The 16,263-nt window shown below is 43.5% G+C and overlaps 1 protein-coding gene across 1 annotated transcript in view; it reads right to left on the bottom strand.

Moving 5' to 3' along the window:
• Nucleotides 1-9,814: 9,814 nt before the first annotated feature.
• The window catches only part of LOC112570024, a 34,580-nt gene continuing 28,131 nt past the window's right edge, over nt 9,815-16,263 (bottom strand). Inside the window, 1 exon segment of the mRNA XM_025248205.1 lies at nt 9,815-14,816. Within this exon segment, the coding sequence (XP_025103990.1) occupies nt 14,631-14,816 (186 nt within the window). The 3' untranslated portion in view covers nt 9,815-14,630.

Genomic DNA, 16,263 nt, shown 5'->3' on the forward strand with positions numbered 1-16,263 from the left:
ATGTTTAAATTTTCACTTTTGCTTCTTTTTCCTTTTTGGAAGTTTTCCCATCAGCATTCGAATCGTGGTGTATATATATTTTTTTAAAAATCAACGTAATCGGTAGATGAAAGTTGCTTTGATGATAACAGTCTTCCATTAATAAATAACCACGACTTCATGGCTCATTTGCTTTTCGGTGTTGTGTTTCTTTTCAAATTATTTAGAAATACTTACTCATCGTATTATAACTGACAGCGGTTATAACGGAGGACGTTTCTCATCTTACGTCACGTGGAATGAGATCCTCATCTCGCGCTCCGTCAGCACAGGGCTGCTCGTAAAGCGTCACGTGAACTCGTTCCTCTCATCCTGTAGCAAACCACATTCTCCTCCCCACCCACCCACACCACCATCATCACCTCCCACCTCGCCTCCCCCCTCCCCCCAGTCCGAACCATTTTCAGAATTGTCTCCCTGTCGCTGCCACGTGGTCTCGGAGATATCAGGATGGCATATCGTCTTGATTGATGAACAAGCTCCGAGCAGGCCAGAAGGATGAAAGATAATTGGCTAATCAGACAAAGAGCCAAGAAACGGTTGGGGGAAGGTTGGAGGTTGGGGGGATGGGAGGAGCGGAAGCCAACACGCTCATCTTTCCACGTGAGGAGGTGAGACTTTTAATTATCTTTGCGCCATGTGCAACACCCTGTCCGACTCCGGCTGTCGGTGTGGCTGGCAGCTTGCATGCGCGCCCTGCATTGCACGTGAGTGAGAGAACTCTCACTGTGTCCACACCCCGCTCTGTGCAAACCTCCAACGCACATGTCATGCGCAGTCCGTGTGTGGGTGGCTACAGAGATGTATCATGTTTACTACACAGTTTTTAACGGGTACTCTAGATGAAGCTCATTTACATATACCTGGCGAGGATCCATTGCTTTACACCTCGCGACTGAAACAAAGACTAAAGTAGAGCATCACTACCTGTCAATCCACCGTCTGAATCCCAAACGTTTGATGACTGAAAGGAGGAAGAAGGTGATGATGATAAATGGATATTCTCCAATCAAAATTTTGTTGGGCATAGATGTAAAAGATGTACAAGAGATCCTGAACCCCACATCCTCGGAGAAAATATTAGAAAATAATGTGCACCTCACTTGTACAAGCACTGTCAGAATAAGAAGGCCGCTGAGGACAAATTAAGAACTACGGAAAAAATTCAAGAAAAAAAATAGAATGAAGGAATGAAGCAACAAGAGAGAGAAGAGAAAAGGCATGAACTTATATGATTTCCCTAAGCAGGTGCTATCTACCCTTTGTCCCCCGCGGGTACAGCAGCATGGTGGACCTACCACAGAAGGCGTGGTTGTAGTTTGTGTCGGGTGTGAGAGGTCACACAAAGACACCCTTTGACCTTTGATCACTGACCACGCCACTGGACGTCATCTGCACTCAGTTCGGGGCCTGAAGCTTTTTCTTTTCTTTTTTCGTCCCTCGGACCGTGACAATACCTCAGCAGGCTCTCTATCCACCCCCAACAGCCTTCACAGAGGCGGGGTACATAAAACTGGCCTTGGTATGTTTGTGTAAAGGTTTATGGGTGGAATAAAGTGTACCCAGCTCAGTTTATTCATCCATGTCCGAAAGACAAATAACCACTTTTCAAACTGAGAAGAGTGGTGCCACATAAAGTATTCTTTTGGACATCTTTCTTTCTTCTATTTTAGTCTGTCTTTGTTTCTTTTTATTCTATCCTTTATTTGATTCTTTCTTTTTATTCTATTTTTTCTTTCTTTCTCTTTATTTATTCATCCGTCTGATATCAAATACTGTGTAAATGGAGATCTGCCTATTTTGTTTCAGTCATTTTTTTGCTTCCTCTCTTGTTTCATCAGTCATGTGTGCTGAACCACCAAGTAAGAATGCAGTAGAGACATAAAATGAACAAAGTGGAAAGAGTGGACAACTGTGGCACTAGTGTGTGAAAACGAGCATTAATCATAGCAACCTTCTTTCTTTCACTTGTATCCTCCGTGTCACTGATGTAGTCTGGTCTCTATTGTAACCGACTCACATACCTCCGCCCTCCCCCTTTCTCTCTCTCTCACACTCAAACCTGTTTTTGACTATTTTCGTCTCTGTATCTTCATTTCCACCCGTCGCCCTGTCTCTACCCTGACCTCCCACCCATAACTATTTTATGTACAACTGTCAGTCTGTTTTGTATCTTTGAATCTCTTTGTGTCTTCATCCTCCCTCGTTGAAAAAGTTTGTAAGCCTCCCCCTTAAAAAATTATTTTAAATATATTTTTACTAAAACTTTTCTCAGATCGATTATAAAAGTACACTTTGATTATGATGATTAGTTCACCCCTGTAAATAGAATTCCTGTTTACTATTAGCAAGGGCAACAACCCTGCATTTTTGTGCAATGTCTTAATTTTCGAAACTATTTTTATTCTATAAAAATTACTAAAGATTAATAATTGATAAAATCTGGAATGAAAGGAAAAAATTATTCTTGCTATTTAAACAAGGGTAAACGTAGTGGACAATACGAAGGACAGAAAATAATGAGAGAGAGAGAAAGAGCCAGAAAGCAACAGACTTTTAGCACTTTACCTAACGACCTCCTTTTTCTCGACCTTCGCTCCTTCAGTTCAGTGAGCATGAATGAGGAGAAGATGAGGAGGTAGAGGGTAAAAGGTTGATAAGTCCTTCGGTGTCTTTGATACAGAGTTAATGATCCCAGAACATACCGTACAACTGGTCGGTGATCTCCCTTTCTTCCTGACGACAACAAAGGCCGTTTGCTGACCAGCTGCAGCTGCTGCGAGCCTGTCGCGCGGCAACTTGTCGCGAGAGGTGTCCACGCGTCAGCCTGTCCCGCACGCGACCCTGTTCACGGGGGGAGTGGGGTGAGGGAGGATGGCGAGGAGGTAGGGGGTTGACAGGGAAGGGAGTCCATCCATCTCTCATCCCGTCTTCTCTCCGTTTCGTCCTCTCTACACCCTGCGTGCTGTCTATAGTTTCCCTCCATCTTCGTCAAGGAGAGAAACTGTCCCTCTGTGGAAGTCATTTTAAGAAAAGAAAAATAAGAAGGAAGACCTGCTGCTATATCTTTGAAATTGTGTAGAGTTGCAGTAAGATGGTAAGTCAAACTGACTGAGGACAATATTTACTGCGATTCTCGGATGGACATACAACCTTTGTTTTATTCTTTTGCGTAAATAAATGTTAAATAATTTCTTGAAAATGTCTAAAACCCTCGATGAAAGAGAAGGTAAAGTAAGAACTCGGGGTTGGTTGTGGGGAGAGTTATTTCATGGGTTTCACACTAGCGAGCCGTCACCAGCTCCTGACTGGGGTAGGGTGACAGGTAACGACTGCCATACAAAGGGGTAGGCGGGGTGGCTGAAAGAGAGAAACTCCGTGGCACATAAACAAAACCTCCTCACACCTACAGCAGGCATGGTTGGTCCTGTGGCCACACCTGGTGGGAGGTGAGACCCTCGGTTACCAGGGGAAGACGAGTGCGGTTACTGTGGACGCAGCACGTCACCAGCACGCGCCAATTAGCCAGCAACCTCCGTGCTGTGTGCGTGACACACGCTCTGGTGACGTATCGTTTTGCTGTCTCTTGTTACGAACATATTTTGTTCCTGACCACGTCTCAATCTTCTTTAGCCTGTCTTCAAAAAAATGAATATCATGTCTACCCACCCCCACATACTTATCCAGAGGGAAAGGGAGGTTGATTGTTCGTACATTGGTTTCACTGTCGGAGACTTCAAGCAAAGCTTGGAATGTGTCGCCAAGTAAACCTACCTTAGCTAAGACAGGTAATAATGAAAAGCGGGACGGTTGGTGAAAGCTCAGGTGTGTCACCATGTGTGTGTCTTGGGCACACGGCGTGGTCGGCGAGTCCTCGAGTCGCCAACACCTGCTTCGAGTGTGAACCCGACAAGCGAGACAAGTTTCCTGGACTCCTACAGCGCTTCCCTCTCCACCATACCTTTCTTCCTCCTCCCCCTAGCCTCCCTACACTTCTCCCCCCACCCATAACCACTTACGCCCACGCTCGACCTATCTTACCTGGGATCCACCACCACCCACCACCACCACCACCATCCCCTCTTCCCTCACTCCAACCCCTCCAGCTAAGGGGCACGCGAACTGCGCACCTGCCGTCACCTGGACCAGTGTGTGGGTGGGGGATGCCACGTCATCTCAGCCTTTGACCGACGAAAGTCGCGTGCCCCACTCGCGACGGCGCGTGCAAAGACGGCAGCCACGTCCTCCCTCTCCGCTCATCCCCCTCTCCCCCCGACTGGAGGATCACCTTTTGTCAAGATGCCGGTAGGCCTGAGCTTCAAGTGGATTAGCTCGTGTTTCGTCCCCTCGCTTTGTGCTCGCTGGTAACCGCTGGGTAAGTCCCGTAACCACCCAGAGAGCCACCCAGCAAGCGGTATCCGTCCTTCCCACCCGACACATTGTTTGTCTTACTTCAGCTGGACACATGTGTCATCGAGGCCAACAAATGATGACACCCCTGATAACGAGAGACAATGACACATGCAAATGACTTCATCGGTAGACACAGGCAAGAGGTGAGAAATTACCGACATCCACTTGTTCTGTCCTCAAGACAAAAAAAAAGGAAATTTGACCAAGCTTTTGTAAAACACTTCGCCAAACTTCTTCACACGTTTGTCAAATATTGTTTTAACACTTGTAGACAGAAACAACATCTCAGGCTCATATCTTAATATGTCTGGCATTATGACAAGTTTTTCTTGGCCTTTTCCCCGATAAAGGTCCTTCTGGACAGATCACAGATTGTCGAATATGTGACCAGGTTTGGAAAATCTTCATGAGACGAAACCGTTGGCAAACACAATTCCATATTTGACCTGTTTAAAAGCCAGAAACAACTTTCATTCTTTCAGGTTCAGAGTAACAGTGACTCTCAGTCATCTTTGTCCACCTCCTACTCTCGACGATGAATATGAATATGAATCTGTTTACTCGAATTTTTTTTCAAATACGATTGTTTTTTTCCAGTCGAGCTACATTGTTGTGAAGATAACAATGAAATAGTCGGCCTTTGACTACATATCCACTTTAAATCATTTTCCGGTTGTTTATTTGTTTCTTCCGTACATTTTTCAATAGAATAATGAAGAGACCAAACTTGACATGTTCTGTTTCCATCATGGAAGCGACTTGCAGCATAAATTCGGTCTTTCTGGGTTTTTTTCATTATCTATTTATTACAGAACAAAGGTGTTATTAACAGTGGGAAAACGTGTGGACACCCCAAGAGAATAAATTTTCACTTCCGCGATGCAGTTAACTAACAAGAAGCATACACTGGAAGAATAACAGAACAATATTATAAATACCGGAGGTAATAGGAGGTAGCTAAGTATTTGACATTGTCTAGTGGTCGAGACTACATTGGTCAGAACCTACTGTGGGGAAGTCCCACTCTGTACCAAAAAATTAATTATACTTCAACACAAAACCTCAGTGTATATGGAGCCATGTACAGTCTATGTAAGCGATGACTTTGGATTGTCTAATAAAATTTTGAATTACTAGAAAAATAACAGACTTGTGACTAAATAAGTCTGAGAAAACATTTTGATATTAGGAACAATAACTCAACAGATCTTCTAATACAATAAAAATAAATTATATAGATTAGATTCCAGACTTTCCAGAGATCGGTCCCTCTACGTATTTTCCTGACATAACGACGTCAAATATCAGACGAAATGACGTAAGACTAGAAATAAACTAGTGACGTCAGTAATCTTTGACGATATGTCTTTGTGATGGATTCCCAGGTCAGAGGTGACATGCCGCCATATTGTGTCAGAAGCTAGACTCTCATCAAGAAGATTTACACCGGCACCACGGAGCTCTTCAGACAGGAGGACGGACCGCTCGGCACGTCCGTCGCTGTGCGCATGCTCGTTACTGGCCGCAGTGTCTTCAAGGGCGTGCGGAGGACGTCACGCGATGGCGCAATCAGCTCAAGGAGCGACATCGGGGTTTGCGGCTGATGCGGTTTTCGGTTTCGACCCGCTGCTCGTCATGTTCTCAGACGGAGGGCGATGAGGCAGACCTACTCCATCACGCACCCTTAATGTTCGATTTTCATTTGCGTCTTCGTAGCAATAAGCAGGCCGATGATAGTCCCGAGCTGATCAGTTAGAGCGTGTGCCCGATACAGGACATCATAAAACCTCGGGGACATTATCCTTTCTTTGATGTGGGGAGGAGAGACGGGTGGGTAGGAGGAGGTGTGTGTCTGTGTGCGTGTGTGGGTACATGCTAGCGCGTATGTCTGTGTGTCTGTGTGTGTGGTTTTCAGCTCAATCTTTATAGTTTTATGTCACATTTTACTGGCAGCAATTTCCCCGGCTGTAACACGAGGACTCCTTAGCATTTTTGCGGTGTTTCTACCCCGTTGCCCGATTGAATGCACGCGTGGGTGCGCGTGCGTGCGTGCGTGAGGTAGTGGGCGTGTTCGCTTGCGTGCACGCGGGAAGATGGCTCCCGGCCTGTCGTTTATAAATGTTTTAGTACAACGAAGAATTTCTTAAACGATGATAGCCAAGCACTAGTTAACCCCGACTGATGTGATAGCCAATATCCACCCGCCATGCGAGCTTTGCTATTGTAATAACTGATTTCACTGGCGGGTATTCACTCCCACAAAATTCGTTCTGCTGAAGCGTTTGCTGGTTTTATTTCGTGTGGGTGGGTGAGAGTGGGTGGGTAGGTGTGTTTGGATTTTAAAATATTTTTTAACACAGCTTAGGTTAGTAAAAATATTTTTTTTTAAATCCCACGTGAAGTTTCAGAGAAGAAAGAAGGGTTTGTGAAGCAGAAAATGTCACCCATGCCTAACAGCGAACCGACTCCTCGGCTGAGTGGATAAGAACACATTGGATTACTCAGACTTCACAGGTTGTCTGGTGTGGCGTAGGCAAATCGATTTGTTGACTTCTGAGAGAGGAGAGCCGCTCACCTGGAGCATGAAAGATTCTCAGGTAGAGCGTGAAAGATTGCGCGGATTTAACGGGACGGACGTGCATGAGAAGGCGTGTGATTAGCCGCGCAAAGTACACAGACCGTGCACCTGTCTGGGCCGAGCAGCACGGTAAGATGTGGAGGGGAAAATAAATTTGGAATAATTTTAACGGTCCTCGATTTTTCTTCTAAAAAAGTCAGAATGGATTCAGTATTACCGACCTGTATCTTTACCTCCGTAACACCTGCCGCATAGCTGCACACGTGACTAATGGAGGTGATAAACAAGGGTGCGACTGCTTCATGCAACCTCCCTCAGTAGTAGATGCCAACTGTTATCTTGATGTATAGTTGTGAGGAGCATCGTGTTTTGTATTTTACTTCAGACTCAGTTTAATCATTTCGCGCGTCTGCACATGTTTAAAATAATAATAAAAAAAAAAACCCAACATATTGACATTCACATCTGTCATTTGTGATAAATCTCTCATCATCTCCACCCCACCACAACAGCACCCTCCCGCCCCCCTACATATACTTTTCATCAACATCCTGGTAGGTCAGATCCTGAGAGCTTGATTTGTTGTTGCTCTCTTTGGAATTTCTTGATAATTCTTTCTTGTAAATTTGAAAGAATGTTGAATGATTATTTTTTCGATTTTTTCTGATTTTTTAAGGGTGACTTTTAATCTTCTCATCTTTATTTCTTGTCTTTTTAATATTCCTCTCTTCTTTCTTTTATCCATTTCTTTATTTTATTCTCATGTTCGTTCTCTCCTTGCATGCTTTGTTTTCCTTTTTTTCTGTCTTTTCATATTTTCCTTCCTTATTTTTTTCTTTCTGTCTTTTTTGCCTTTCTCTCTTCTTTCTTTTATTCTTTTCTTTCTTCCTTCCTTTCTTTATTCTTTCTTTATCCTCCTTTGTTTCTTCCTTTTTTTATTCTATTTTTATCTCATTTATTTTCTTTCTTTTAAATTTCTTGGTGCTTTCATCGCCAAAGCTGGTCATGTAATCACACATACAGCTGCTTGTATTTAATGATGTAGATTACACAGCAATTAGTCGAGCCTGAAGAGCAGCAGTTTCAGTTTGGAAATGAAAACGAGGAAAAGCCGAGAAGTGATTCTAAGAGTCGCCATGCCAAGCTTCATCTGTGAACAGTAATGGAGGAAGGAGGGATGGAGGTTAACCTTAGGGGTGTCTGTGCACCCGAAGTCTTGTTACTGGCCTACCCCATGGGCTAGGAAGTCGGCTGATAACGTAGCGAACCTTACCCCACCCTTACCCACTCCACCCTTCCCCCACCCTTACACCACCCTTACCCCACCGTTACCCCGCTCCACCCCATACTTACCCCACCCCTCTTTCACCCGGTCTTGTCACGAGGTCCTCGGATAGTGTGACGACAGAGGGCTGGATAGGGGCTGAAGGTGTTGAGTGGAGGTAAAGCTTACCTCTGGGTGTAAGTTCGCACCTCGGGTTCATACGCACGGCCTAAGGAGGCTGGGGTCGACCAGAGATACCTCGACCGCTGGATGGGCAGATCACGTGACTGTAAACACCTCTCTAAGAGCTCACTGAGACGAGGGGCCAAAGTTCCCTGCGGCTGGCAGTTCTAGGGAACGTGGGGGGTGAGTGGAGTGGTGAGGGGAGGAGTGAAGGGAGAGAGTCCATTTTTCCGTGGCTTCTTTGTCATCCATTTGACGCTCTCGGTTCTGCTGAAGGGATTACATCCCGCCCAGCCTCAAGAAGGTGGCCATAATCGGATTCAAATTTGACTCTTCCGGCTGACATTTTCCCTTTGTCGAGTTTCAGTCATGCTTTGTACAGCTAATCGCTCTGTGTCTTTTGCTTGATAAAAAGCTCGATCTTTGCCGTTGCACAAGAACCCGCCTCTCTTTCCGTCTCTCTCTCTCTGCTAAGGGGATTGTAACTGGTTATTTTTAGGTGGAGTCAGCAGCTAAGACTACATCACGGCCCAGCAGTAAGCAAGCGCCACAGGCAGAGAAAGATCAGCGTGCCAAAGACGAGATTTGAACCCAGGGCACCAAGCTCTCACTACAGGCGCTAACCGTTGCGACAGTTTGCAAAACGCAAAGCTCTGGTGCAGAGTGAAAGAAGGTATTGGGTTTCAGACATCTTCCTTCCTGATTATCACAGTAGAAGGATGAGAGGTCGCTAGGCAACTGATGGTTGTGATCAACAGATAGTTGTTGATTGTGAGATAAGTTACACAGGCTTTTCACAATAAGCTGAGTTTGTAGTAGGTAGTGATGTGGTATCTGTAGTCTTGATTATACACCACACTAGCACAGAACTGTTTCACAAGAATACCATCTGCACAATTTTCTTTGTCAGTCTGTCAATCAGTTTCAACCGCATTTATTAGTCAAGATAAAACAAATTAATCTGTTTCATTTTTATAGCTCTTTATCCTTTAAACACGTTTTTAATTAAGCCAGATTATCTGTTTTTAACCTAAGTATTCCTTGAAGATTATACTAGTCTTAAAGCTCTGCAGGTTTTTCTGAAGATTATTTACTTATGGTGATGGTGGTGGTGATGGTGTGTATGTGTGTGTGTGCACGCGTGTATGTGTGTAGGAGGGGGGAGTGTTGATTGGTGGTACTTACTGTGGATAACAGACGATTGCTGTCACAAACTCAACAATTAAGCCATACTAAGTATTATGTGTGTGTTTAAAGGGAAGAAAAAAGAGGTACAAAACATCGTGTCCTCTCACGATCACACTCACAGCCACACCCACCTCAACACAGGGAAGCCATTTAAGACTAGAGTTTTACTTTATTGGATTTTTGCGATCCGTGATCAAGACAGAGATAAAAAAACTCCGCTTGTGGGTGCCAGGGAACAGAGAGAGAGAGAAAAGTGGAAATGGCAGGAAAGATAAGATACATGGATACAAACACACCACGGAATGGCACAGACTTATAATGCTGCACAGGGAATATTGGATATCAACAAGGAATGATTGGATTACAGTCACCAATACAAAATAAAAATCAGCAATTATGGCAGCATGATTTTGTGGAATTGCCACAGGTATGTTCAGCTAACTCAGCATGAAGATACCTTCATTCAAGATTTCTAGTATGAAAGTCCATTAGTGCATAAAAGGTATATTTATGTCACATCTACTGACATCCACTGGAATTTTAACACCTGGACTTTGTACCACCCACCCCTTTCCCGTGTTCAGTTCCGTAAAAATCTAGCTTGAATTTCCATAGAAGTGTATTAAAAGTGGGACGGGTTGATACTTTGTCTCTGAAATGGGTGAGAAAAATGTTTCAGTTGAAACAAGAAAGTTTTTTAAAAATCCTGTCTTAAAAAATGTCTTGATTTGATAACAGATTAAAACCAAAATTGTTCATTTTTGTTCCCAAGGCATTCCAAAATACACAAGAAATTCATAACAATCGCCAGACAAAAATGAGAAAAAAATCTGCTCTCAAAATGGAATGGATAATGAAATAAAATAAAGTGATTATAGTATGTGCCTCACAAAGGAATGTAAAGAAATTTTGGCAAAAAAAATGTATAGCTTCTAAGCACCAAAAAAAATTATTTGTAAACCAAAAAAAGTACATGGAATAATCAGCATTGAAAACTGGAGTGTTCAATATCAGGAGAAAAGCCAAAAATTAATTAATGTATTCATAAAACCGCGATTGTTCTTCGTTACTTCAAAAACTGTTAGCTGTACACAGCAACAGTCAGTGCCAGTCTGTCTGTTATTCGCTTCCAGGACTTGTACAGCAAGTAGTTTGTGTAAACAAATCATCAGCAAAAAAGAAACTAATCTGATATATAATAACATTTACATTTCATGTCTTTATTCGACGAAGGGACTCCTGAGCTCTGGATGTGTACTACACAGTCTGTCTTCTCTCTCTCACCCTCTCTCTCTCACACACACACATGAACACATCAATGTATCTACATAAAATCACCCTATCAATTTAATTTTCATAAATAGTCCAGGAGTGTGAAAACATACCCATCAACTTGACCTCTATATATGTACAAGATTCTGTTTGGTTCAACATGCTTCCAATAACATGCAACAGGTCAGAGCTTTATTGCACAGTTATTTTAAAAAAAAACCTCCCTCGACAGGTTTGGGTATATTCTTGTATGTTAGATTCCTAATTAAAAAAGAAGACCTTTTTAGAAATGGGGAAGAGGTACAAAAAAGACCCAGTATCGACGGCTCTGTTGCCATTTAATGTAAGGAAGCATAAATATGACGGAGCAGCTAACTCTCTTCGTTTCAAAATAACGGAATAAAACGTGCCAGGGGTGGACGGGGATAGGAAGGGAGAGATGCAAAACACAAAACTGTTCTTGTACTGGGGCCAGCTGCACAACATTTAAACACTTTTAGGCTTGAAACCTTATCTTAAGATAATCAGTTTTATGAAAACACTGCGCACAACACAATTTTAGAACTTTTTTTAACGGTTAAAATTGTTTTAAATAAGAAAAAAAAAACTTTGTAAGCCAGACCTTCATTTTCCTCAGCATAACTTTTCATAGAGGCTATGGAGCGATTTTTGAAAAAAGGTTTCTAAATCTGGATTTTAAAGAATAGTCATGAGCTGTGGAAACGCATCGTGCAACTAGCCCTTAGACTAGTGAGTTCTTACTGTCATCTTACTGGGTGAGTGGGATTGAGGAGTCCGTCTCTGTGTCACGTGATCTAATACCATTTTCACTGAGTTCCACAAGAAATATCACGACTGTCGTAATCTCGTAATCTCTGCCGAAAATTTAAGAGGATGAAAAAAAGAAAAAATGAATCACGTGACACTGCTTATATTACAAGCGTAAAATTCTTTATTGTGGGTCGGGTAGACTAATAAACAGTTAGGATTTAGAGGTTTCTTTAAAGCAAAGAGAAAACAACAACAAAGGATTCGACAGAAATAAACACACAACAAGTACACTCCTTGACATAGTCCATTGACAAGAATAAGGCACTCAAGCAGACAAACAGAGGGAGGAGGACACTTTGTGCCTTTCTTGCTTACAAAATTAAAAAAAAAAACAACAAAATTTGATTAAACCAACCACGAAACAGATCTCAATTAATTGATTTTGAACCCGTCGACCCTTGAAGTAACTTTCAAATAGTTTTATATGCTGGACAGGTGGTGGACACAACAGACCCTAGCCAAGATGTCAGCCCAGCACAGATCTTTTAATCAGTCTCGCAGAAAATACCAACAGTTTGTGCCATCCTCGTATAATCCCAGACAGAAAAACGACAGAAAAAAAACAACTTTTTCCTTACGATTTTTGCAAGATAAGAGAAATGAGGACAAATTTGAGGATTAACATTGAAATCAGTCAATAGTTTTATACTATGAAATAGTATTCGCAAATACACACTTTAGACTTATATTCAGTTTAAAGAATAACAACAATAATAAACAAGCTCACGGTTTTACTTTCAAGGATCCTTGGTCACATTAATTTATCAGAACTTTAAAGAAAGATAGTTGGATAGTGTGTTGGTATTTATGACAGAGAAGTTGTCACCACCCATACCCAAACAGGCTCATTGTTTGTCCACCATCCCACCCCGAACTCCTAGTGGTATTAAAATAAAATATTGCTTAAAGTTCTGGATAAAACCCCATCCCACCCTCTCCTCGAATCAAAGAAACAAACAAGAAAGAAAAATGTTGATTATACTCGAATAATGAAGCAATGGCTGGCCAAATAAACTGCCAACTGACTAGAAACAAAAGTCTGGAAATAAAATAAAGATAATATTTAAACAAATAAAATGAAATCAGAGTAATATGGCATCGGCATTAGTTCGAAAGTTCAACATGTCAGGAGATGGACAAATAAATAAATAAATGACTTTTGTCTGTACAGTGTTCTACACGGGCTCATGTTCAGTTCCTTTATTTATTTTTCTGGTTGTTGTCCCTTCAGTCCTAGAGACGATGAGAGAAAGAAGGCCTGCTTTATGCTTGAGTTGAAACAGACACTCATTGCCTCACATCATCGATGATAAAAGAGGAAAGCGAAAGATCTTGACCTCGCGTCACGTGTCCAATGGTCCCACAGGGTTCATTGAGTGCAGCTGGCTTCACTAGGAACACAGCTGGGAGAATGTTGGGAATGATTCACAACAAACATTTGGAAACAATTATTATGTATGGAATGTTTTTTAAAAAGCGCTGTCATAAACAACGAGTCAGGTACAAAAAGTTCAAACCACCAACATGTAGAAAAAGTTTGTTAAAAAGATGTTGATCATTATTTATAGGAAGTCAACAGTTTCAATTTGATTTTTCAAAATGCTAGAGCACATTCTGTGTGTGCTGCTCACATAAAGTCAGTGACGAGTCTAGTTAACACCCGGGGTGGGCTGTCCAGTAGCCGGATCTTCTCAAGAGGAAGAGCAAGAAAAGAGGAAAACAGCAGACAACAGGAAAGTATAAAACTCTGGCTTCAGTCTTGGACATGTCTTCGTACTGAAATTGTCTGCAACTTGCTCATCTGACCGAGTTTCTGTACACTTCTGTCGTTCTGTGGTGGAGCTGCACGTAACAAGACAGATGCTGGTCGAGGGTGTCAAGAGAGAGAGAGATGGGAGGAGGGAACACAAAAAAGGAAGAGAAGCGCGACATGGAAGGATTTCTGCTGCCTTTAACCACGCTATCCTCTGACTAGTCTGAGTTTGAGTCAGCATCTTTCAGAGCCAGGAAGTGGGAAGTCCTCGGTGAACACTCGTCATCAGTTCGCACAGAAAAGGACGATTGGTGTGTCACTGACCTCTGTGTCTCTCAGGACAGGCTGGAATCGGGTTCACCATAGAACAGTTTTTCTCTCTGCCAGCAACTGGGGTACTTGAGGCCAGAACCAACTGTTCCACACACACACGTACACAAATCAAATTTCTAGCAGCTCGTGTTCATCGTTTCTGCAGATCCTGTTGATGACCAAGGCACGCGGCTTCCCAGGAATCTTCATTTGACCGGAGTGCGTGCTTTCCCCATCGTACCACTCTCCCCCAAACACATCGTTTTTCAAGTCAATGGCAACTTTTCTGAGAAGGTGACAGTGATGTCTTTGCATGGCTGTGCCTGTCATCTACGATGCGCGTGCAGTCGGTCCTACCGTCCAGATGGCGCGCATATCACATGCAAACCTGTCTTCAAGCAGATGAGTATCACCAATGCTTTGCACCCGACTCCAGACTAGCTTGTGCCTACGGAGGTCAGAGGTCAACTCCCTGTAACAGGGCTACCGCCGATAGAGGCACTAGCCTCGTAGCCCGTCCTATCTGTGCATCTATACAAGAAACTGTGCAAAGAAACTTTTTTTTCAATAACGCAAACAGAGTTTATGAAATCAGTCACACCTGGGTTTCGATCACTCGTTTAGGGTAAGGGTTTAACTGATTACTCCCCGCCCCCTGATTACCTGAAGCAATCAGGATTGAATTGCTGTTTGACTAGCTTCACGCCTTTAGCACGTAGCGCCATATTTTTTTTCAAATTTTTTTGGTTCCCGAGAAGCTCATGACGTCACTTCCGCTTTTCCAAACCTCGCGCCGATCACGAGTCTCCGAGTTGTTCCATCCAGTTGGCGGACTTGAAATACTCGGGAAGAGGTTCGTCCATGCGTGCGATGACTTTGTAGATGGCCTTCTTCCACGAGGATTCCACATCCTTCTTGGTGAACACCGCGCGGAAAAACTCTCGAAGTGTGGATTCAACTACACCGCGGAAAGACTCGGGTGCCTGTGGAAACAGAAAAAAAGTTATTGTGACATTGTGTTTGTATATTCTTCTGTGTGTATGTGAATGTGACTCGATGACCTAAACTTAAATACTAAATATTATCAATCATTCATTGATGACCTTAGACTTCTTCCCCCACCCTCCTCACCGGCTTTAATTGTCATGTTCTTTTACTGGGTGCACCCTGCCTTAAAGCGGGTACCTCGCACTTTAACACATAGCTAATCGCTTGCTGGGAGTTCTCTGCCGCTGCTACCGGAGACGCAATTCTAATGCAATCAAACTGCTGAAAACCTAAACACTCCTTTTCGCCATAGCTCTTATTCTCTTCTTCTTTTTTTTCTTTCTTTTTTTGCGTCCTCGCTCCAGAATCATGCTTTCCTGAAAACAGCTAGACACTTAATTATGCTGTCGTGACCGCTCATCTAACAAGAGAGGGCTGAATGGAAGAGATAAAGAGGGAACCGGGTTTCAAACCCCTGTATTGAAGTTTGGCATGGCCAGCTAATCAGGGAGAAAGAGAGAGAGAGGGAGACGACCAAACGCGCGCAATCAAGGAAAATGTTTCGACAGCAAGGGAGCAACAGACAGCGGGGAGCACCCGGCTTGTCTAATGGTCCGTTTCTTCGGACCCTAACCAGCATTCTCGACGGAGGCCCCTATTATTCTTGAGCAATAAAAGAAAAGCGATTCAATACTAGATGGTCCGTTCATATCCCATGTAATTACGGAGGGGGGATGGAAAATGAGCGGAAAAAGCTTTCCGGGGTTAGAATAAAGATGTCAGCGGCTTTCAGTTGCCTTTTTTGTGCTCTTTCCAATCTACCGGTTTAAGATGTCCTCACTCGGTCAGCTGTAATTCCCCCACTTCGCCTCCCTCCTCCTCACCATCCGACTCCTACCCACCAATCGATGGACGTGGGGGAAGAGGGAGGGACTTTCGGTTAGAGATTGACTGTGGGGGAAGTCGGTGATGTGGAATCTTCTCTGTCCATCTTTCGACCTATGGAAGACGCGCTGACTCACGAGCGTTGTCTTGGGTGCCATGATGGCAGCCAATGGGAGGCGGTCTTCGTAAGATCATCTCCCTGCTGCTGTCACTGTCGGACTGTCGCCATCTTGTCTTTCGCGACCCATCACACACACACATGTTCATGCACAGACGCATGCACGTTCAAGCAGCGGGACATTTCTCATTGGTTTGATTCGGTTCCAGCAAAGTACTCGGCTTAACTAGTGGGAGGTGAAGGGGTAAAGGTCATCTAAGCAGAAGAGTTATCGACCAGCATGCCTCACGTCATTGGCTTTTCATCACGGGCATCAAGCTCTGTCTCTCTCTCTCTGCAATGCCAGGACTACCCGCCATTTTCTGGCCAGTCTTCGGTAAGCGGAAGTGAACAGAGCATGCGCGAAGTCCTTCCGGTAAAGAACGGGTCTTCAGTTAGAT

The sequence above is a fragment of the Pomacea canaliculata genome, linkage group LG8 (assembly GCF_003073045.1).
Source record: "Pomacea canaliculata isolate SZHN2017 linkage group LG8, ASM307304v1, whole genome shotgun sequence".
In the NCBI taxonomy this organism is placed as follows: domain Eukaryota; kingdom Metazoa; phylum Mollusca; class Gastropoda; order Architaenioglossa; family Ampullariidae; genus Pomacea; species Pomacea canaliculata.